We start from the raw sequence: 21,288 nt of genomic DNA, 5'->3' as shown, positions 1-21,288 counted from the left end.
GCTTCTTGCCAACGGAACACGGAGAAGAACACACACACACACACACACACACACACACAGACACTCACAGGAAAGAAGGCACCGCGAAAGGAAAAAAAAGAAGGGGCGAAGAATCAAGCAGTCCAAAGGTGGTCGTGCACTGGACTCTCAATGGTAAGGACGCTTGACGATATGCGTGGGTAGAGTGAACTGAATAATGAGGGGGTGGTGGTGGTGGTGGTGGGGGAGCGTTTCGCGTCACGCGCCTTCCTGACCATGCGCGCACGAAAAAGAAGAGTGCGACAGCGAAAAAAAAATCGATCAAACGACGCACAGACCTCTGCCGGCGATTGAAGAAGGGGTGTGCGTGCGTGTAGGTACACACAGACACGGGGAAGCAGACGGATACACGGATTGAGGATATCCGACGCATCAAGGATGCTTCACGCACACAATGCAGCTGAGGAGTAGATGTGTGCAAAGGAGCGCTTCCCTTTCCTTCGTCCGCGTGAGAGAGAAAGTGTGTGTGGGGGGGGGGCAGGAGGGAGAGGGATGGAGGAAGGGGGGGGGGTCAACGAAAACCGAGGACCCACTAGCAAGTCCGTCTATTTGCCTCGAACAATCCGACTGCTGGTGCGGTGTGTGCGGTCGTGCCGCCTGCACCAAACCCATACACCAGCAGGAACAGAGTGCGCCTTTCACACAGGAGCATCGAGGTGCGTGCGTGTTGTGCTTGTGTGCACGGACGAGGGTGCGGAGCAACCCGCCCTCTTCCAGCTCCCTGTCTCAGCAGGTGTGTGTGTGTGTGGGGGGGGCATGCAGGGTTTATCGAATAGAATGCGGAACCTCCGCTGAGGACGCGGACAGTGGACATCACAAGAAGAGACCAGAAGGCCACTGCGGCCCTTTATCCAAGTGAATGAAAACTAAAAGGAGCACTGAAGCGGAGAATGCGTGTCTCGCTTTTGTTGAGCAAGCAATGCCCCGATCATCCCCCGATCTCGTTGCACCTTTACGCCCCGAGGACAGCGTTCAAAAGATGCATACAAGAAAAAAAATAAGTGATCGCAGGTACAGGTGCACACTGACGCGTTGGTGTCGGAGGAAGAGAAAAATGCAAGGTAGCGAGAGGGCGAGAGTTGCTCATCCGCATTCCCTGTCCAAGACACCCCTGCATCCCACTAGAGGGGGTGGCGGTGGCGGTAGAGGGGGGGGGGGAGGGAGCGCGCGGCGCCGTCTGAGAGCAGCGCCCAAGACTGCAACGAAAAGAAAAAAAGATACACGCACATAGAGTTGAACGATGCTGAGTTGGTGAACGCCTTGGCTTCCACGCAGTGCGATGCACTACAGTGAGAAAGGAAGCGATGCGTGCGAACGTGTCGCTGGCTCGTCTGCCCCTTTCATTTTCTTTCGTCACGCGGCGCGCAAAAGGAGTGCGGCGGCCCATCGACGGCACACCCGTGCCCTTGTGAGCAGCTGTACGTGAAACAGAGTCTTTTTATCCTCTCGCCGTGGCCAGGACATACGATAATCATGCACGAGCACCGTTTTGTGGTGGAAAATGCGCACGCGTGGTGGGTGAGGGTGGACCTTCTCTTGTTGCGCAGCCCGTGTAGGCAGTATCACCATACGCTCAAAACCACCGGAAAGGAGGGAGGTGTGTGTATGGGCGAGGGGGAGGGAGGGAAGGAGTGAGTTGTCGACGTGCCTGCTTCCACACAAAACTGGAAACTGAAACGTCGCATGTCGACACGCCTTGAATACAGCACAGTTCAGAGGAGGCTGCAATAACGGCACTGTGAACAGGAATACGAAGTACACGGAATGGTGGTGCAGCAGTGAGAACGTACCGTACGGGATCGAGTACCGACGGACGAAGAAATTGCCGTCCGCACATGTGGGTGCCCGCGAGCATCACGTAGAATGCCCAAATGCAAGTGTCATGTCTGCGAGCAAAGGCCGCAAGCAGAGAAAGTACGCGATGCATTTACGGCGGCGACGCGTCTTCGTTGACGCATCCGATGAAGGGGGGGGGAGAACGGTAGAAGAAGGATGGCTCCAACGACAGCGAGAGAGAAATGTGTAAAGGGCGAGGCGGCTGGAGGGCGGCACAGCTTCAGCACCTTCGCCGGACATTTATTGTGTGCACAAAGGCGTGAACAGAAGGAGGGAGCGGGGAAGGGTGTGTGAAAGGATAAAGTCCCAGCCTCATTCACTCGCACCCTTATGGCTACGTGCCCTCAATCCCGACTTGTCTTTGTCTCGGCATCGTCGCCCCCTCCCCCCTCCCTCTTCACGTGAACGCATGCATTTGTGTTCCGCATTGTCCGATACTCATTCAAAATTCACTTACAACTGCAGTGACACGCTCTGACCTCGCACAACTGCGGTGCACACACACACACACACACACACACACACGGACTCCCTTCCCTCCCACCACACGCCGCTAAACAGGCGCTGCTTGCAACAGCGATATGGCAGAGCTAGACAAGAGAAAAAGAAAAAGGAAAGACAGAGAGGGAGAGAGAGGATGTAACGAAAAAGAAAGACCGTTGCGCGCACGCACGTACGTGGTTCCACCTGTGCCTGTGTGGGTGCATTGGAGTGTAAGAGATGCGTGTGGGGTGGTGGTGGTCCCGGCTGGCCTCTTCAGCTGCTGCAAGGGCGTTCACCTCTTCGTCAGAGCTCACTCACCATGACGGCTGAGAACCATGCGCAGCCGCTGCATCAGCTGCTGCTTCTCCGCGTGTGCTGGGGAGAGGTTGGTCGAGAAGGACTGCCTCTCTCCGTCATCGTCCTGCGATGGCTGCTGTTCATCACCTAGAACCCTCTTTCCCCCTGCCGAGTGCCTCTGGCGCGCTCGCGGTACTTCTTCTTCAGCTCGGCTGAAGTTGTCCACGTTGCTTTTCGTGAGTCCTGTTCGGTATCCATCGGACACCGAGGCGCCCTGCAACGCGATGCCTGGCGGGCTGCGTGCAGGTCGCATCCACAACATGGGAACAGGCAATGAAGGTCGGTACTGCTGCGCGTTGGCGACGAGCGATGCCGCTACCATCTCTTTCGCATATGCACGGGAGGAGGTGTTGTTCGCCGTCGCACAGCTACCCATGTCCCACCTGCGACAGACACTGAGGCCACCAGGTGGCCTTGCTGCGTTCATGGTAGCGGCTTTGTTGCTGCTGCCGACATATCCGTGAGCGCGGCACCCCTCCTTCGGCGCGTGATCACACCTGGGAGGGCCCATGCTGCCCCTGTCCTCGTCGCCGCCGGCGTCCTTGGGACGCACAGTCCCGCGCGGCACGCTGTGAGAAGTGGCTGCTTCGCTGACGATGTCTTTGCTTGACGTGGTGTGCGGGAACTCTGAGATCGCGGCAGTGGCGAGCCGAAGGAAATCCCACGAGTCGTCCCATGCCACACCGCCAGTCCCATCTCCGCGTTTGTCGCCGTCCTTGAGCTCAGACGGGCTGTCACTACGCTGCGCGTTTGCTGACCCGCCAGGGGTGTCGTCTGTCTTTGTTGTGCTCGGCAACGGTGTAGGATAGCCTGGCATCTGCTGGTTCTGCCGCAGCGACTGGGGCGAAGGCACAAGTGATGACACGGGCACCCTGGTGCTGCCGGCTGCAGAGTGTTTCTCTTGATTCTCTCCTACGCCGCTCGCAGCGTTGTCGGACAAGGATGACCGCCGTCCCGCAGCAACCGCGGATGGCACCGCAGGCGGTTGGACCGATGATTTCCCAAAGACGGAGCGCTCCAGCACCTCTCGTAAGCGGCACATCAGCTGTGCCTTCTCCGGATTCCTCGTCGACGCGGTCGTTGCCGTCGCCGCTGTCGCTGCGACCGCGTCAGCTGAGGTTCCGGGGTGCGGCGGAACTGGGCCGCGCTGCGCTTGTTGGTGGTGCACAATTGAATCTGTGCCGTCACCGCCACCGCCACAGAGGCGATGACTGGCAAGCGGCTCAGACGCCACGCGCTGCATGGGGGCGACTACAGCGGTAAAATAGGCTGGCCGACCAGGTCCTGAGTGCAGCGGCGGACAGGGAATGCACTCGAACTGCGGCACTGGGGCGATTAGAGGAGGGGAGCTCAAGATACCAAATGAAGGTGACAGCGGTTTATCAAGCTCCGCGTTTGGCATCTCGCTGCTGCCACCCGCTTCCGCTGCGACGCCTGCCGCGGCCAACGCACGCACCGCGCTGCTGCCGGCTCCGTGCGCCACCTGCAGTGTCAGAGAAGAGGTGGTGATTTTGGCGCCACTCGAGTGCAGCGGCGACGGCTGCACTTGCCTGCCTGCAGCGGCAGACGAGACAGGCGCGGGAGGGGTCGTCATGGAGGTGCCGGTGCTGGGCAAGGAAGGGAGCTGCAAGCCAACCATGGGGTCGACACCAGGTGGCGGCGCTACCACGGCAAGCGGGGCCGACACTGCTCCACTGCTGCCGTTTTCCGCATTTCGCATCGGGGCAGGGAGAGGGGCAACCGGAGCGCCGTTGACGCCATCCGGCAGCGGACATCCCGCCGCGGCTGCGCTCCTGAGCGACGCCAGATTGCTGTTCTGGCGGCTCTCTGTGATGGACTGCACGAAGGTACCGAACTCACCCCAGCGGTCATGGGCGGCAGCGGTGCAAGCGGCACCCGCATCTGCATCGGAAACACAGGATGCAGAGGCAATCGCGTTCAAAACCATAAGGTGGGTGCTGGTGCTGCGACTGAAACTGTCGCCTGATGCGTAGAGGCCGCCGCGTGCGCCCTCCCCTGTGTAGTGGTCCGGCAGCTGCGGCGGTGCGGGGGGCGACCTCATTGCCACACTCTCGCCGCGCCCCCTGCTCCTCGTGCTGTTACCGCCGCCGCACCCAGAGTCGATGATGGCCACGATGGGGGCACTGCCACTGTCCACACTGCAGCTGTCCACGCCAGCGGCATCACCGCTGTGCAGAAGAGAGGTGGTGCTGCCTTCCGCGTTGGCGTCAGCCCCAGCGTCGACGGCCACGGATGACGAAGAGGACGAGTACGCAGCATGCGCCGTGGTCGCTTGCTGTGATTTGTATAGGATACTCGCCTCACTTTCGCTGGTGACCGCACGCACGCACCTATTGTCTGGCGCGATGTGCTGCTGGTAGGCGGCCCCGAGCGGCGAAGAGGAAGAGTCAGACATCGCATTTACCTGGTCGTGCTTCAGAAAAATACCGTGAAGAGTCGACGTCGCCGCCGCTACGGGGCAACTGCTCGCGACATGGCACGCGTTCGCCGCGCCGCTGCCACGCTGCGCCTCGCATGGGGTTGCCAGCTTTCCCCACCCGCTGCGGACTGGCCCACTTGAGTAAACACTGATATTGTTGCTTGCCTCCTCGTGCCGGTTCACGGCGTTGCTGTCGCACTTTGCACTGCCGACCGTCACGGACGCGAACGCAGACCCGCTGCTGAGGCGGCGGCCTTGGTTTACGCGCTGAGTTGCCACCAAACGACCGCGTGGTGGTGCCGAAAACGGCGTTCGCTCACTTTCCGTCTCACCAGCTGCCTCCGCGGTAGCAGTAATCTCCGCGCCCTCCTGCACTTGAGTGGGGAGCCGCACGCCACACGTTTCGAGGTAGCGCTCCAAGTTGCCAAGCAGTTCTTTTACATGATTCGTGTACTGAGCCTCAGTGGAGCGGTAGTGCTGATTCTCGCCACGCCGCAGCTCAGTGTGTGCACGTTGCAGGATGTAGTTGATGGATGTTGGGTCTGTGTAAGCATACGCCATGACTCATGCACGCGCGTGAGCGATGCGAGAGGCAACACAAGGAAGAGGGGGCAAGTTAGGCCCAGGTGAGCTCGTGAGTACACGGCTCAGGGAACGTCGAGGACACAAACACCGGGGCGCGCACACTGCCCAAATGTTTCACGAGCACCGTCCACTATGCCGTTGCTGAGGGGTAGGACAACAAAGCAGAACAACAAAAACAAATCGTGATGAGGCGGAAGTGGTCAAAATGGAAAGAGCGCGAGAGAGACTGGAAAACACCCACGCGCCAAATAACGCACACCAAAGGAACGGGTGAAATCTACAAGTCTCTAGAAGCACACTCTACGCACTTTCTTCCTGCTCCCTCTCCTGGCCCGTTTCGTTTTCTTTTTGTTTTGTTGTTGTTAACTTTTCGTTTCCGAGGTATTCGAAGGAAAACAAAAATGCGAACGCCGCTGCCACGACGGAAGCAAGGAACTACTAATAAAAGAAAGAAAGGGAGGGAGGGAGAGAGGGAGGGAGGGAGGGGTCACCATAAAACGAAAAAGAAAAACAAAAAAAAAACAACACGCTCCCTTCACAAGAGTGCAGGACTGAGCATAAAAAAGGCGGAACGAAACAGGCAAGCAAAGCGAGGAAACCCCCCCAGTGTACACCCACACCCACACCCACACCCACCACAGCAAGAGGTATAGAGGTGAAGGAGAGAGAACGAGAAAGAGAGAGAGAGAAAGAGAGACGGGGCTATTGAAGAATGAAGGGGAAGGGGAAGAAAGGAAAAGAGGTTCAATTGGAGTAGCCGGCAGAACAACAGGTTGTTTGTTGAGGCGTCTCGTACGCGCCTCTAATAAATGATGCAATTTTTTTGTGGTATTTACGCTTGGTGGGAAGGAATAGAGCGGACGAAGCGGAGGCGTGTACGTGTGTGCGGGAGGGGAAGAAAGAGAAGGGACGAGGACACACAGACACACATGCGTGCAACACCGTAAATACACCTTCAATCGCACGACGTGCTGTGCGCACCGCCACCAACACAGTCACCAAGAGCCAAACAAGCAAGATCAGCAACTAGTCTTCAGAGGGTAGAAGCGAAACCAAGACACGCACACTCACGCGAAGAGGAGGAGAGCAGGAAAAAAAAACGATCAAGCGAGACAAGATAACCAAGCAGGGAAAGACCAGTTTGGTGATGATGACGAGGAAAGCTAGGGCTTGTTTCCGAGATTATTACGTTGCGTGTGTATGTGTTGTTGTTTGTTGGTGCTGTTTCTCTGCCTCAATTTTTTTCTTTCCGTATTTATGGAGGGAAAACAAAGGCAAAGAGGCACCACAGAAGCGTCGGGGGAGGGAGGAGGAGGAGGAGGAGGGGGAAGAGGGGGAGGGGGAGGGGGAGGAGGAGGGGGAGGGGGAGGAGGAGGGCAGACTGCGGGACAGGAGAAGGCGCTAAACGCATGCGCATGTGTACAAATTTGTACGAATGGGAAGGCATACACAGAGGGAGAGCACAGAGGCAACCATAAACGGCACCATGCAGCAGATAGATAACGAGAAAACGAAAGAAAAGTGCGATGAAGGCGTGGCGCCGGAGGGAAGTGACCGGCTGTTAGCCTACCACGTTGCGACTGGCACAGGTATCTCCCTCTCGAAACGATGAAAAGCACCGGAGCAAGGAGCAAACGCGTGATAGAGACGATCAACAACGGAGAGGGCGAAAAGGATGTGGTTGTCCCCTACGAGGGGAGTGGTGCGCAAGAGACGGGGAGAGAGAGAGAGAGGAGGAGGGGAAGGGGGGGGGCGGTGAAGAGTGATGGGGGAAGGGGAGGGAAAGGGAAACAAAAATTCGCTACAGTGTTTTTTTCTAGTGTATAAGTCACTCGTGCGAATGCGTTGGTAGAAACGGGGCAGAGAAAGAGAGAGGCGATAATGACGAGACGTCCGATTTTCCACGGGACGGGCGCAGTAGACGTACGCGCACACACGCGCACACACACGCACACGCACACACACACACACGTACAGTCACCCACAGGCCTTTGTTTTGTTCGCTTTTTGGTTCTTTTGGTGAGCAAACAAACAACAAAACACAACGAGAACAGGAAAAAAGAAAAGGTGAGTGATGCGCGTCCTCCTCTACGCGGGGGAGCTTTGCTGCACCACCGCCTGTGCGAGTCCGAGACGCAAGTGCGAGGCTGCACGACCTGGAGGAGGTAGGGAGCGTCTAACGCTGTAGCGAGGTGAGAGCGAGAGAGGCAAGCGATGGAGAGGACGGATAGAGCCGGAGGCACACCCGACGAGGAAACGACAACAAAGGGAAGGGAGCAAGGGTGCAGCGCCACAAACGACTAGAGGGCAAAGTAGGTATTCCCGTTTGCGTTGTGCATATGATGCGTGCAGAAATAGAGCGAGTGGCTGGTAGATGAGTGCACTGACTGATGGAGGTATGCGGTGTGCTTGCGCGGGGAGGGAGGAGGTCTGTGTGCGTATGTATGATGGGTGACTGCGGTGCGACGGCGGAGCCACAACCTCCCCCAATGGCATCAGAAAGAAACGACTGGGGGGGGGAGTGGACGTAAGGGAACAACGACAGGAAAGCCGACAACACGCACAAAGGGCTGACTCCCTCTTGTTACGAGCGCAGAAGAAAGGCAACAGAGAAATGAGGAGAGGGCGGAAGAAAAAAATACGAGGAGTTCGGCGGTGAGGGAGCGAGCATACGCGATAGGAGAAGTGACATGTGGGCTCACGAGTCGCCTTGGATCAGGGCGCTTGAGGGAGGGGGTGGAGAGAGAGAGAGGAGGTTAAGAGGCGGACGCACACACACGAGCACAGAAGGGAAAAACACACGCCAAGTCAGTTCCTCCTTTCTTTTGGTATTTGTACGCAATGAATTCGTATGCTTGCACTCATCGTGAGTTGATGCACATGGCCCTCACATAGAAGTCGCAATCGTCATGACCGTGTCTACGTCAACACTCTCCTTGCCAGAGCTGCTTCACCCTCTTCTTCGTAGGCCGCGCGCGTTACGACCATGCTGCTCGCAAACGACGATATCTGCGCCACGTAGCTGGCGCCCATCCACGCCGCGTAAGCGCGCTGTTCCGGGGCGGACACGCAGATGCGCTGATTCGAGGAGCCGTTGGTGGACGACGCAGCACACCCGCGAATACGCTGCTGCATCTCGTTGAAGAAGCGGTACCCGAATCCAGCGCTGCAAGTCACACCACCCGTTACGACAACGTTTCCAAGCAGCTGCGGCTGCAGTTCCGCAGGAGCGGCGGCCACCGCGTCCAGCACCACGTCAACCACGCCGCGGCCCTCACTCCCCATAAGGGCTGGGTAGAAGAGCACCTCCGACGCTTGCGCGGCTTCCGCGCCGCCGACTTCGAGAAAGCTGCCATCGGGGAGCGTGAAGGGGTGCGAGAACGGGGTGCTGGCGTGAGCTGCACCGCTGCCGCCAGGCCCGCTATGTTGCGTGCGCTGAGCAGCGGCAATCAGCGCAGAGTTGAGCTCGGCAAGAGACGGCGTGGCAGCGGTGCTGGCGTCTGCCGCGGCGAGAGAGGATTTGGTAGAGAAGAGCGGCGTGGCAGACACGCTACAGCACGCCTCCTTGAGCGCGTAAACTAGCTCGCGTTCTTGCTGGGTGCCGGCGCCAGCACCGCTACTCAAGTGGTTTGTCGCGGAGCCCAAGAGCGATGGCGGCGCTGATCGCCTGAAAGCTGCCGTCGCCGCTGCTGGGCCGAGTACGCCGCTTTGGTACAGCAAGCGCGTCAAGTACGACGTAACGGCTGCCCCCGTTGCACCGTCCGCCTCTCGCTGGAGGCACTGAGGCAGAACATAGCCGTCGGCCGCCGCTGCAGTGCTCACAGCGCCGTCGCCGACGTCGACGACGACACCAGTTGTTTGCCCAGTGGCATACAGGGCAAGCAGCGGCCCTACGCCGCAGAAAACACCGGCCGCACGAGGACCCACGCGTTGCTGCTTACCGCTGTCGCTCATGACAGCTTCCTGGTCGGGGCCTTCGAAGAGGAGTTCCGCCAACCTGGCCCGCTGCGGTCGAGACGCATAGGGGCTCTCGACCAGTGAGTAGATGACATCTTCGCCCTCCTCCAATGGCTGTCGCACCGCCAGAGACGACGACGGAGGGACCAGAGCGTTCTGAATGCTCTGCCGCAACAGAGGGCGCGTACCGACCCAGTCCATGATGACCCCTCCATGCTGTATGGGCCGACTGAGCCGCAGTACGCCGCGCCGAGAAGCAGCGTCGCTTCCAACCACAAAACAGCTGGTGCTGATGCTGCTACTCTGATTGAACGACGACGATACCTGTGGTAGGCAGCGCGGGTATTTTGGGGTGCCGACAAGGGCGGGTGTGAGGTGCGGCGTTGTCGCGGTGTGCAGGCCTGACTTGATGGTGCGGCTGCCCAAGTCAAGAATGAGCACCGGCGTCGAGGAGACGCCTGCTCGGCTAAGCGCCGGGGACGCTGTGGGGGATGCGGTGTAGTGGTGCTGCTGTGACTGCATCTCCGGCTTTCTTCGCGACGGCGGTACGCAGAGAGAAAAGGAATGGATGAAGAGGAGCGGGTGCCAAGCGCATGGCGACTCGACAGAGCGGTTTCTCAGCTCTCAGGTGGCGTAGAGGAATAATGAAAAAACGGAGTTGGATGCACGCATAGCCAACCGCCCAGTACGTGGATACGATGTGGAGAACGAAGAAACACAACCGGAAGAGGAGAGAGGTGTGAGAGAGGGAGAGACAGCTGCATGCAGATAACAACTAGCGTATTCTCCACGGGCGCCGACTCGACCACACTGCAGAATGGCTCCTTTGCATGGTGCGCGTCTGCGCAAGGTCACGGGGAGGACGCACACGATCACGCAGGTGATGGCGGTGGTCGCCATTCATGGCCGTTGCGTTTCTTTGCGCGCATCTGCCGCTGCTCCGCGATGACTGCGCTCCGATCCCCACCACGATTGAAGTACGAGGAGAGACACATGCTTTCACAGGCGCAGACAGTAGAGGACATCACGCCTCGGAGAGAGGAAAAAGAATAGCTGCGCAAGGAGCACTTGTGCACTCGTGCTCCAAATACACGCACCTCGCGCACTGCCGAACCGCCGTCGCCGCAACACATCAGGGTCGCCTTGTCCAAGACCTGAGGGTAGCTTCTCGTCGAAATGGAGAACACACACAGACACACGAATAAGCGACTTGTCATACATGCGCGTGCAGTTAACGGCATCTGTCGCTTTTTGAAGCGGTACATCGCGGCAACACTACCATATCTGCCTTGGCCTTGTCCAGATCCACCAGGCGCTTGCTCAAGCGCTGCTGCCACACAGCTGATCATCCTACCGAAGGGATCGTGTCCGGCAGCGGCGAGGAGGACGAGTGGATCGCCATTGGGTTTGCCGTCGCAATGACAGCCGCGCGGCCCCGCGCGTTCGAGCCGCTCCTCACCACCGCGACGTGGCCCTCGTCATTGTCATTCGCCCCATCACTGGCACTGTCCACGGTGCAACTCATGACATCCGCAGCTTTTGCAGGCAGAAAGCCCACAAGACGCCGACTCGCGCCGGAGGAGCAGGAATGGAACGAGCGGGAGGTCGAGTCTCGAAGGTGGGAGGCGTCCGGCACTGGAATGCCGAGCTGAAGGTCCTGCTCTTCAGCCGCCAGGTCGACGCTAGTGCTGTCTGCAGCGCTCCAAGGACCACCTAGGTAGGCGCGCCGTTGCCGCGCGTTCTGTGCCGCCGCCGGCTCGCTGGACGGCTGCCGTTTCGACCCGTCGGGCGCTTGCTTCGCATCATCTTCCTTCTCGGCTTTGTAATCCTCCGCCGCGGCCGCGTCCCCGACGCTCACGGCCGTGAAGAGGGTGCGAGCGAGCGTGGACGAGGGCGAGCGTGACGAGGCCGGCAACATGGTACGCTGCTCCTTATTCTTGCGGCGAATTTCTTCAGCCACCGAGACACCACTACCGTGCCCGCCCTCTTCCAGCAAAGTATGCAATTCCATTTGAACTGCTGCGGCGTTCGTGGCGCTGCCGCTGCTGTTGTACATCACTCCTCGCGTGTTCTGCACACGCTGCAGGCGCTCTTCCAGCAGTGCTACATTGCGTGCCGTCTCCTCAGAGGTGGCGCCGTAGACCTCCTCCAAGTGAAGGCGCTGCGCCTGCTCCTGCTTCAGTGCCTGCCACAGCTGAGCAATGCGGCCCAACAGAAACTGCTGCTGCTGCGCCGAGACGGTGGCGGCATCGCCGTCTCCCCCGACCGGTGCCTGGCGAGGGGTGCTAGCGTTGGACGTCCCACTGCCGGGGGTGAGCGGCAGCGGCGGAAGCCGCCGGCGTTCTGCCGACGCACCGCTGGCTCGCTGCTCCGCGGCCTCGACGCGCGCGCGCATCGCCAACAGCATGCGGTCTGCATTCTGCATGAGTTGGTCCATTTGCTCAATGACGCGCCGCTGCGTGATGACCTTCTCTTGCAGCTCAGCGACGGTGTCGGGCAGTCGTGTGACGCCCCCCGCCGTCGCTGCTGCGCCTGCACCGCTGCCGAGGCTGCCACCAGCGGCACCACCTCCGTTGCTGAGGGCATCCTTGAACCGCTTGTTCGCCTTCTTCAAGGCCTCCACAGTGGCGACAAGCTCCAGCACCTGCTCCTGCTGCGCCTTTACGGTGTTGTAGAGCTTGTGAACAATGATGTTGCCCTTCTCTTTGAACCGTCGCAGCGCGGCGAAGACTGCGGCGCGCTCGATGAGGACTTGCTCATAAGACGGACGATCCACCGCGTCCTGCTGCTGCTGCTGCTGCTGTCGCCAAGGCGAGAGCACCGAGTCGGTGAGCATGGTGCCGGGGTGCGGCGACTGCCGCGGGTGCGAGCGGCCTAGCGACTGCGCGTCAATATGCGCAATGGCGTGAATCAGTTCTTCTTCGTCTTGCCGCTGCCTCTGCATCAACAGCTCGATTTGCTGCCGCGTCTCGATGATGTTGCTCAGACGCGCGGCGAATGTCGCTGAGGCAGATAACTGCGAGGTGGAAAGTCGGGCCGCAGAGAGCCCACCGGTAGAAAGTGAGTTGCCCTTTGAGTGCTCCGCCCGATCACCGGGGCGGCGATGAGCGTCAGCAGAGAGCGGTCGACTTCCATGGAGCTTGGTCGCAAGCGAGTCGTGCGGCACACCAGCATGACCTGGCGCACTGGGACGGCATCGCTTGTCGACTGTCTCCTCTAGCACTCGAGGAGGCGGAGAGAGGCGCACTGGCGGCTGTCCCGCCGCTGTCTCCGATGTCGTGACAGACGAATGAGGAGAGGTAAACCGCTTTTGGCTAGCTTTGAGTCGCGGCGGGGAAGCGTGCTTGGGGTTGTGCTGCAGCAGTTGGAAGACCTGTCGAGGCACTCCTGCACCGCTGACGCTTGGTGTTGTTTCACACCATGCTGCGGCGGCACTCGCGCCAATGATCGAATGCGGGTGCGGGTAGCATGCCATATAGCTGTCATGCGCATCGGACGCGGGGTCGCCACTGCCACCGCGTGGGAGCGGCTCCTGGTTGTGTGTGCCGATCACCACGTCCCGCAGCCGCACCGGGGTGCGACTGTTATGCACTGCCGCCGATGCAGCATAAAAACCATGAGGTGGCTGCACCACCTCATGGTAGCGCAGCTGTAAACGATTAAAGTGTTGCTGAGCATAGGACATGATGGGCGGGAGCTACGCTACACACACACACACGTAAGCAGCACTAGACCAGGTTGAAGGAGGAGTGAGGCACTCGGAAAAGAGAATGAATACAAACCACGAAAAAAATAACACACTGTTGAAGTTATCCACATCAGCTACAGTGACGCCGCGGATGGCAGGGTGGGGTCGCCAGGAGGCGAGAGACCCGTGCACACAATGAAGGGGATAAGAAGAGGCTATCGCACTCTATGGTACATAGTGGAAAACAAAACCGGTGTAGCAGAAATGCGTATCGCGGCGGTGTGTTGAGGAGCAGCTGGACAGAGCGCACAAGCAAGTGGCTACGTCTTCTTTTGCGTGTTTGCGGGGTTACTGTTGCCACGCACCTCTCCGTGGATACCTCGCTCGTTCTTTTGTGGAGTCTCTTGTGTGAGCCATCGTCTCACAGCCTTGGTAGACACGTAGACACACACACACACACACACACACACACACACACACACGTCATGTGCAGGCGTGTACATATATGTATGCGTGTCAGGTGTGGGGGAGAGTAAGGCAGGGGGAGAGAGAGGGAGAGAATCGCAACTGCATCTATTCACGCAACGCAAAAAAAAACAGGAGGTGTGTACGCGGGCCCCGTGCCACCGACTCGATTGACCCGGTCGAAAAGCCCCTTCCACACCGTCGACGCACTCCTTCAACGCATGTTGCGGGGTGCGGTGGCACTCTAGCAGTAGAAGCCTGACTGCGTGAGTATCAGCGTGCATGCCGTGTGATGGCTGCCTTCTCGCAGGCTATCGGTCTTGCACTGTTATCTGTGAAGAGATGCATACACACATACACACGCACACACACACACAAGCGCGAATACATGCCTGACTTATCCCGCTGGTGATGAAAGACTTGAAGCAGAGCTATGTCAATCACACACCAGAAGAACTCCAGTGCTTTAGCATCCGCGGGGAAAAGGTGCTGCAGGAGAGCGGAGCATGAGGGATGATAATGACTTCCTAGACCACGTGTCACACGCGTGCTGTGCGATAGTATACTCGAACGGCAACCTGGACAGGTCCCTTGCCACCTCTGCTCCGGGAAACAGGAAGCGGCGCGGGCGAAGGCGAAGGAGGAAGCTGCGTGTGCGCAACACGTTCATGTCCGTCCACGGATAAGAAGCTGCATTCCACATACATCACATGTGCCTGCTTAGCCTGTGCATGGCCGCTTGCGACATGTGTGTGTGTGTGTGTGCGTGTGCGAAGCCTCTCTCTTTCACACCCATTCTTCGGCCTATCGAGTCTTGCCTGGTCCGGCCTTAGGAGGAAGGGAGGGAGGACAGCCCCTGACCAAGAGGGAACGGGAAACACGTGCACTGCCGGAACATGGACGCACGCGTGTGAGTCTCGGGGAAGCGAACACGCTTCTCACGCGCGTGGTGCTCACCAGCAACCAACATCGCGACCCTGTCCTTGTCGCTGCTGCAGACGAGAAAATGCACGCAGGCGAGTCGACCTCCACGCGCATAGGTGCGCGTTCCTCGAGAAAGAGCGACACCAACGAGCCTGCTCCTTCCCTTCCCGAAACGAAATGAGAACGCGAAGACAACGACAGCAGAATTACAACAAAATTACGATGACGACGACGACGGTGCTGTTGCTCAGCGTTCAACCATCACGCGAGGAGGAGATGAGGGACAGAGTCGCCGGCACGCATTCGTCGATGCGAGTTCCACGCCTTCGTACACACAACGTCCGTGCCCCGTCTCTTTCCTCCGCTACTTCGCTTCGTTACCGAGAGCTGGCGGGGCGTAGATCCAGTGGCCCACAAAGCCGGACCACTACACGGCGCCACTTGGGGATCCGGCGTTGAGGCTTCCAGCTTCTGCCTCGGCACCGTCGCCCTCCTGCGGTGGTTGCTGTTGCGACATGGTCACAAACTGCTGCCACAGACAAGCCAAGCGGGTGACCTCAACCACAGACAAGTCCAGCACTGTCATTGCGCCGTCCATCCGCAGCTCCTGCAGCATGTACTGCACCAACTCGGCAGGTGCAAATCGGGAGAGCGACTTGTGCACAGTGGCGGCGCGCAGTCCCGGCTTCATGAGCAGGTTGGTAAAGTGAATCAGGGAGGACGCACTGAGACCGTGTGCGAGTGGCACGGAACGCGGCTCCAGCGTCAGCATTGCGCCCTCCACCTCTGTGCGCGGGTAGTAAGTCTGGTCTACAAACGTCTGCTTGAGGCGAACGTGAAAGAAGCACTGGCAGAGGACAGAAAGGCGGCTGAACTGCACAGACCCAGCCGGTGCCAGAATGCGCTCGGCCACCTCGCGCTGGGTGAAGACGTGTATCGGCACCCGACCAAAGGCAAAGAGCCCGCGATGCTGCGAACAGTCTGCTGCGTAGCGCATCAGCAGCTCGGTTATGATCTCGAAGGGCAGGTTTGCAATCACCTCGACTTTCGCATTCCCGTTGGACCACCTGTGATTTGTCACATCGAAAGCAGCGTTAGGTGACGCCGCTGTTTCCGGGTCTGCCGCTCCTTCAGCGCCTCTGCAGTGGGTGTCGTCACTGTGTTGGTAGGGCTGCCGCGCGCGGCGCTGACGCAGTAGCCGTTCACGTTGAGCCGAGCGTAACGGTGCACCCTCGCACCCATCCGCGTCGTTCTCGCCGGCGTCGTCAGTGAAGGTGACTCTCTGCGATCCACTGCTTGCAGCGGGGTCGGCTGCCGAGTTGGCCGCCCAAGTCTCCTGTCCAGGACTGGGTGGACGCCGTATGTTGGCCTTCACAAAATGCGGGAAGGCCGATTTCAGCAGCTCCAGCTCGTCCACCTTGAGCACGTCGGCCGTCACCCATTGGAACTTATTGTTTGTGTAGTTGCGGATCTGCTCCAGGTGCGGGTTGAAGCGCTCGTCTACTTCGATTCCGAGGACGCCGACGCAAGGCCGCGTCAGCAGACTCCGTGTGAGTGACCCGACGCCGGGTCCCAGCTCCACCAGCACCTTGTCCGGCGTCGTGAGTGTTGTGCGACTAAGATAGCTGACGAGTTGATGAGTGAGTTTGAGGTTTAACATGAAGCGCTGGTCGTACTTGGCAAGGAACCCGGCGTGCGGTACTTTGTACAGTTGCTTGATGCCCTCTGCCTTGACGCGCGGTCCGCCCGGGCAGCGCAGCGGGGGTAGCGCAACTGGCGCCGCTGCCTGCGGCAACAACGACGAACCCGAGGCGCCGTGCATTACAGAAGCGCTGATATTGTATGTAGTGGTGGGGCGCTTTGTCGCCGAGGGGCGCCATGATGTCCGCTGCTGTTGCGCTGCTGCCTTGCTCCATCGCGCCTCAACGCGGGAGCGACACAGCCGTGGAGACGCGGAGACCAGCCCCGCGCCGAATCTTCGCTTGCTCGCGGAGAGGGGCAGTTCCCACGACCAGTGCGGTTGGCCCCGCGCGAGTGCACACCACATCGCAGCCGTTGAGAACAGTGCAAGCACAGATCGACGCGGGGGGGGGTGAGAGAGATGGGTGAAGGTGCGTGTGCGTGTGTGCCGGAGGGGGGGGGCTGTTGTGTACGGTGCACGGAATAGAGAAAGCGGAATGAAAGATGAAGAGGGCAGTGGGCACACGGGGAGGGAGGGGGCAAATCGATGGCGGTGAAGAAGGGGAGTGTGAGGCGGCGCACACGCGCATTGCCTCTGTTTTCAACGTTCCTGCTTCTCTGCCACACACAACGTGAGGTCGAACTCCACTCTACCGCCGGCCTGTCACAAACCCCGCGCCGCGTGGCACGAAGCGGCGGTAGACACGCGCTACAGCAATGCGCCGACTCAATCATCCGAGCACGGCCCCTGCTTCACACCCTCTACCCAGCATCCGCTCTGCAGGCCGTTCCTCACAGCCATTCCCGTCATGCCAGCCGCCACCTCGTGCATCCCCTCGGAGTGAAAACACTCAGGCTCCCCACACCGGCAGGCAGTGCGAGGGCCGGGTGAGATGCGTTCGAGTCAGGCTGACACTTTATTTGTCCCATCGATGGCACAAGCGTGTGCACGGTCGAAGGTCGCTCTGACGTATCCCCGTCCAGGACCTGACCGGCCCACATCAGCAGCAATGAATCGCACTGGCCTCCCTCCTCCTTTAGGCCGTAGGCACTCGACCTTGTCACCACCAGAGGTGTTTCGGCATTTGGGAGGAATAGAAGGGGTGGAGAGGCCGCTTGGCGTCTCCACGGAGTGGGGTGGTGCACGCTGAGGTGCAATGGTGAGGTGTTCCCCGTCATCAATGGGTGGCATCCGAGCAGCTTATATTGAAGGGGTGCTGACGGCGGAGGTGCCTTGCATAGGAATGCCAGGTCTTGTGCGGGGTGACGTTGAGGAAAGGCCTGCAAGCAAGTCGACCACGCAGGTTACGAGTGGGTGAAAACATGCAAATGGCAGAGCCTCGCTCACGATGAGGGATGCATGTGTGTTCCCCGCGCGCGCGTGTGCGTGTGTGTCGTGCTTGGTCGTAGAGGCCCCCGTTGGCGACACAAGACGCGTCTTTCTGTGAATTACGCTTCTTCTCTATTGAGCGAACAGACGAGGATAATACGAGCGAGGCGGCACACGAGCTGATGGCGCACACACATATAAAAAGAAAGGCAAAGCGAGTGAGAGAAGAGGAGGGGGGAGGGGAAGGGGGTGGGAGGCGACCTTTCAAAGAAGTGCCCTTTTTTTTCACGAATGGCGACCAGGGACACATCTGTATGCAGAGATGCTGTCAGCACTAACCACTCTGTGCAACGAATACGCATGCAGACGCCGCACAGGACAACAGAGCGAATATGTAACGAAAGAAAAACCCGAATTCGTGGATGTGGCTCCGCAGCTATCAGCGTGCAATTCTCAGATGCGTGCCACTTCCTTGAGGCAGTTGGGGTGCGCACGTGGCACACATTCACATGCACATACACACACAGAGAATAAGAACAACGAAGAAAAACACATTGATCACGGAAAGAGAAGTGAAGCATATGTGCAGAGAACAAGATAAGAGGGGGGGGGAGAACACAAACACACACACACACACACAGAGTGGGTAGAAAAGGGGGGGGGGTGTCATCGCTGTATCATCTCTTTGTTTTGCACCTGCACCACTCTCTGCCCCTCTCCCTCTCCTTGCTTCTACTCTCCCCTCCCCTTGTCCCACTCCGATACAGCGCGGCAACCACGGCAACGCGGTATAACAAATGCACAACGAACGAGAAGAACAACAGCGAAGATATACAAAAATCGAAATTGCCAAGCAAAGCTCGTCATACGGAGGCGAATAACGTAAAGCAGCAGCAGCAGCCCTTCACACCCTCGCCACACATATGAACATACGCAAATACACCAGCGCCATGGCTAGGCAACCGCACGCTTGTCTTAAATCGCTAAAGCACGCCGATGGCCATCCTATCATTTGCCTCCTCCCTTCGACCCTCTCCCTCTCTCTTCGGCTGCAGCCAGCATGGCCAGTGTCACAGCTGCTTTATGCATTTCGTGCCGATGTGAGGGAGGGAAGGCGTACAGGCAACGCCTAATCGCTGACACCGAAGACCAGAAAATACACAAACTCTGCCACGTTCAACTGCCCCAGCAACCGCCCTGTGTCCGGGTCCACCATGAAGAGCTCCTTGACGCGGCGCCGCACAAAGTGGGAGAAGATTTCCCGCAGCGTATCTTTCTCGTAGAAGACAAAGATGTGGTCGCTAATCTTGCTCGCCAGCGCCTCCCGCACCGTCAGCTGCGTGTCGTACACGCCCTGGTTTTCCATCCGCAGCAAGTCGCTGCGACTGACAACGTCGATGATGACACCTTCCTTCGGAGAGCAAACGGCGATGCTCTCCGTGTTGTGGTCCAGCATGAGCGTCAGCGCCTCGCTCAGCTTCTGCTCCATCGTTGCAAAGATGGGCTTCCGGCGATGCGCACCGACTTGTGGCACATACATGAACGGGACATCGAAGATAGAGCTATAAGGGCCGACACGCACGTCAGAAGCGATGCCAACGCCACCAGACCCGCTCGCTCCGGCAGCCTCTGCCTGGGTGATGATAGACGCGACGTAAGGGGGCAGCACATAGGCCTCGCCAAGAGCAAAGACGCCTTGTGGGTCGTCGTCGTACTCGTCGAAATCGTTTGACCTGAGCTGGTGACTGTTGTTGTGCTGCAGTGAGGATAAGTCGCTGTCGCCGGCGACGTTGGTCCTGTTTGTCGCGGTGGATATTGTCAAGTTTGTGCGGTGAGGGGCACCAGCACCGCCAGCGCCGTCACCTGCTGCGTCGCCCGTGCTGCTGTTCGCGCCGCCGCCGGTCCGGCCAATCGAACCACCCGCCTTCTCAATATGAAAGAACATCACGCCAAGATACTCGACAATCTGTTCCACGTCCATCATGGCAACGAGGCTGAAGTCTTCGCCCTCTTTCTCCGCTAGGGCAATGATGCGGCGGACGCAGTGCTCCCGCATCATCTGCAGGCAGTCGTGCAGCGAGGTGTCTGTCTTGCACGTGACGATACTGCTCTTTGGCCCTGGCGGCGCACCAAGCTTCTCCTTCGGCCGCCCGAGCCCCTGCGCCGCCCTCACCTCTTGCCAGTGCTCTATCGTCCACAGAGCCACCGCGTCTGCCTCTTTCGGGTGTGCCTGGCAGTACATGAGAATGCAAATGTAGTCGGTGGAGGTGAGCACGCCGATGTACTGCCGCTTGCGCGGGTCCCATAGGACGCAGCTCTGAATGCGTGTCTCCTGGGCGGCGATGAAGGCGACCGACAGCGGCGCCTGCACGTCGAGGACCACGACCTGCGTTGACACACCGAGCATGTCGTAGCAGCTACAGTTGCGCAGGAAGCTGGCAATTGGTGCCGCGAGGGTGGCGCACTCCTCATCTGTGGGCCTGTATCCGGCCTCGAGGAGAGAGGAGCCGGCTTGATAGCTCGTGTGCGCCGCACTCGCGGGGTAGTAGGAGTGCTGAACCTCAGACGCAGACATAATTACGCGTGGGTGGGTAAGAGGGGGAGGGGGAGGGGGCCACGAGTGCTAGTTGAACGGAGAAGGGTGAGCGGAAAGAAACAAAAGCAAGAAATGATAGAGGACAGCGTGAGAGAGAGGGACCCGCGAGACGTGGGCGTATGGGATGAGACGGCAGAACGTCGTGAAAAAAAGGAGGAGAAGGGGAGATGGCGTTCCGGGGCGCACACAGGTACATACACCCCCTAAAAACACAACAAAACAAAGCTAAGGTAACCAGCAGCGCGCTGTTGCTCTGACAGAGAGGGGTGGGGGTAAAAGTGAGGGGGAGGGGGCAACAGAGAGTAAGCAATGCAAGTGTACAATCGCAACGAGGGGACACGCAGTTAGGAGGAGGCGACCGAGACGTACGCCTCACGGAGCTCCAAAAAAAAGTGGGGAAAACAGAAAAGTGCACGCGGACAAACTATGTGGCAGTTAGGACGGAGATGCGGGATGCGATATGCGCGCGGGGCCGTGTATGCGTGCGGCGTGACCACGTAGGGAGTGATAAGAAAAGGGATTCGGGTAATGGTTATCATGACGGCTGAACTCGGTGAATCATGGAGCGCATGGATGACGGTCTTCTTCTCTGCACCATGCCATTTGAGGACAGCGCTCTGAGCGAACGATGAGATGGAGGCGGATACAAAGATCCATCCTGGGTTGAGCCATCCCTGTTTTTCGTTGCGTTTCGTCCTCGTAAGTTTTTTTGCGGCAGGCGTGCGTTGTCGATGCGGCGGGGACACCTTCACGTGTGCGCGCGCAAGAAGCGACGCCGTCGCCGCTAAAGAGGGGTCGAGAGCGAGACAAACAGCTGCGCTCCGCTGCACATGGAGAAGCAGATACATGCACACGCACACATTCCGCTAAACCCCCTTTTTGTCAACGGAGATCGCTTCTTTTTTCTC

General features: G+C 59.0%; 5 protein-coding genes across 5 annotated transcripts; all 5 read right to left on the bottom strand.

Annotated features, from left to right (window-relative positions):
* Positions 1–2,668: 2,668 nt before the first annotated feature.
* Positions 2,669–5,716, bottom strand: LMJF_35_0800 (hypothetical protein; the record flags this gene model as incomplete). Its single annotated transcript, XM_003722427.1, has 1 exon — positions 2,669–5,716. One exon carries the CDS (start codon positions 5,714–5,716, stop codon positions 2,669–2,671), a length of 3,048 nt encoding a protein of 1,015 aa, XP_003722475.1.
* A 2,943-nt stretch (positions 5,717–8,659) lies between these two features.
* On the bottom strand, positions 8,660–10,219 carry LMJF_35_0790 (putative actin-like protein; the record flags this gene model as incomplete). The annotated part of the gene is made up of 1 exon (XM_003722426.1): positions 8,660–10,219. The coding sequence occupies one exon, from the start codon at positions 10,217–10,219 to the stop codon at positions 8,660–8,662; it is 1,560 nt and encodes a 519-aa protein (XP_003722474.1).
* Positions 10,220–11,042: 823 nt separating this feature from the next.
* On the bottom strand, positions 11,043–13,382 carry LMJF_35_0780 (hypothetical protein; the record flags this gene model as incomplete). The annotated part of the gene is made up of 1 exon (XM_003722425.1): positions 11,043–13,382. The coding sequence occupies one exon, from the start codon at positions 13,380–13,382 to the stop codon at positions 11,043–11,045; it is 2,340 nt and encodes a 779-aa protein (XP_003722473.1).
* A 1,819-nt stretch (positions 13,383–15,201) lies between these two features.
* Positions 15,202–16,596, bottom strand: LMJF_35_0770 (putative rRNA dimethyltransferase; the record flags this gene model as incomplete). The annotated part of the gene is made up of 1 exon (XM_003722424.1): positions 15,202–16,596. One exon carries the CDS (start codon positions 16,594–16,596, stop codon positions 15,202–15,204), a length of 1,395 nt encoding a protein of 464 aa, XP_003722472.1.
* Positions 16,597–18,913: 2,317 nt separating this feature from the next.
* LMJF_35_0760 (conserved CBS domain protein) lies at positions 18,914–20,359 on the bottom strand (the record flags this gene model as incomplete). Its single annotated transcript, XM_003722423.1, has 1 exon — positions 18,914–20,359. One exon carries the CDS (start codon positions 20,357–20,359, stop codon positions 18,914–18,916), a length of 1,446 nt encoding a protein of 481 aa, XP_003722471.1.
* Positions 20,360–21,288: the final 929 nt, after the last annotated feature.

This window comes from Leishmania major, chromosome 35, assembly GCF_000002725.2.
Source record: "Leishmania major strain Friedlin complete genome, chromosome 35".
NCBI classification, from domain to species: Eukaryota; Euglenozoa; class Kinetoplastea; order Trypanosomatida; family Trypanosomatidae; genus Leishmania; species Leishmania major.
The sequence above is the reverse complement of the archived record's forward strand: the minus strand, read 5'-3'. Positions and strand labels throughout refer to the sequence as shown.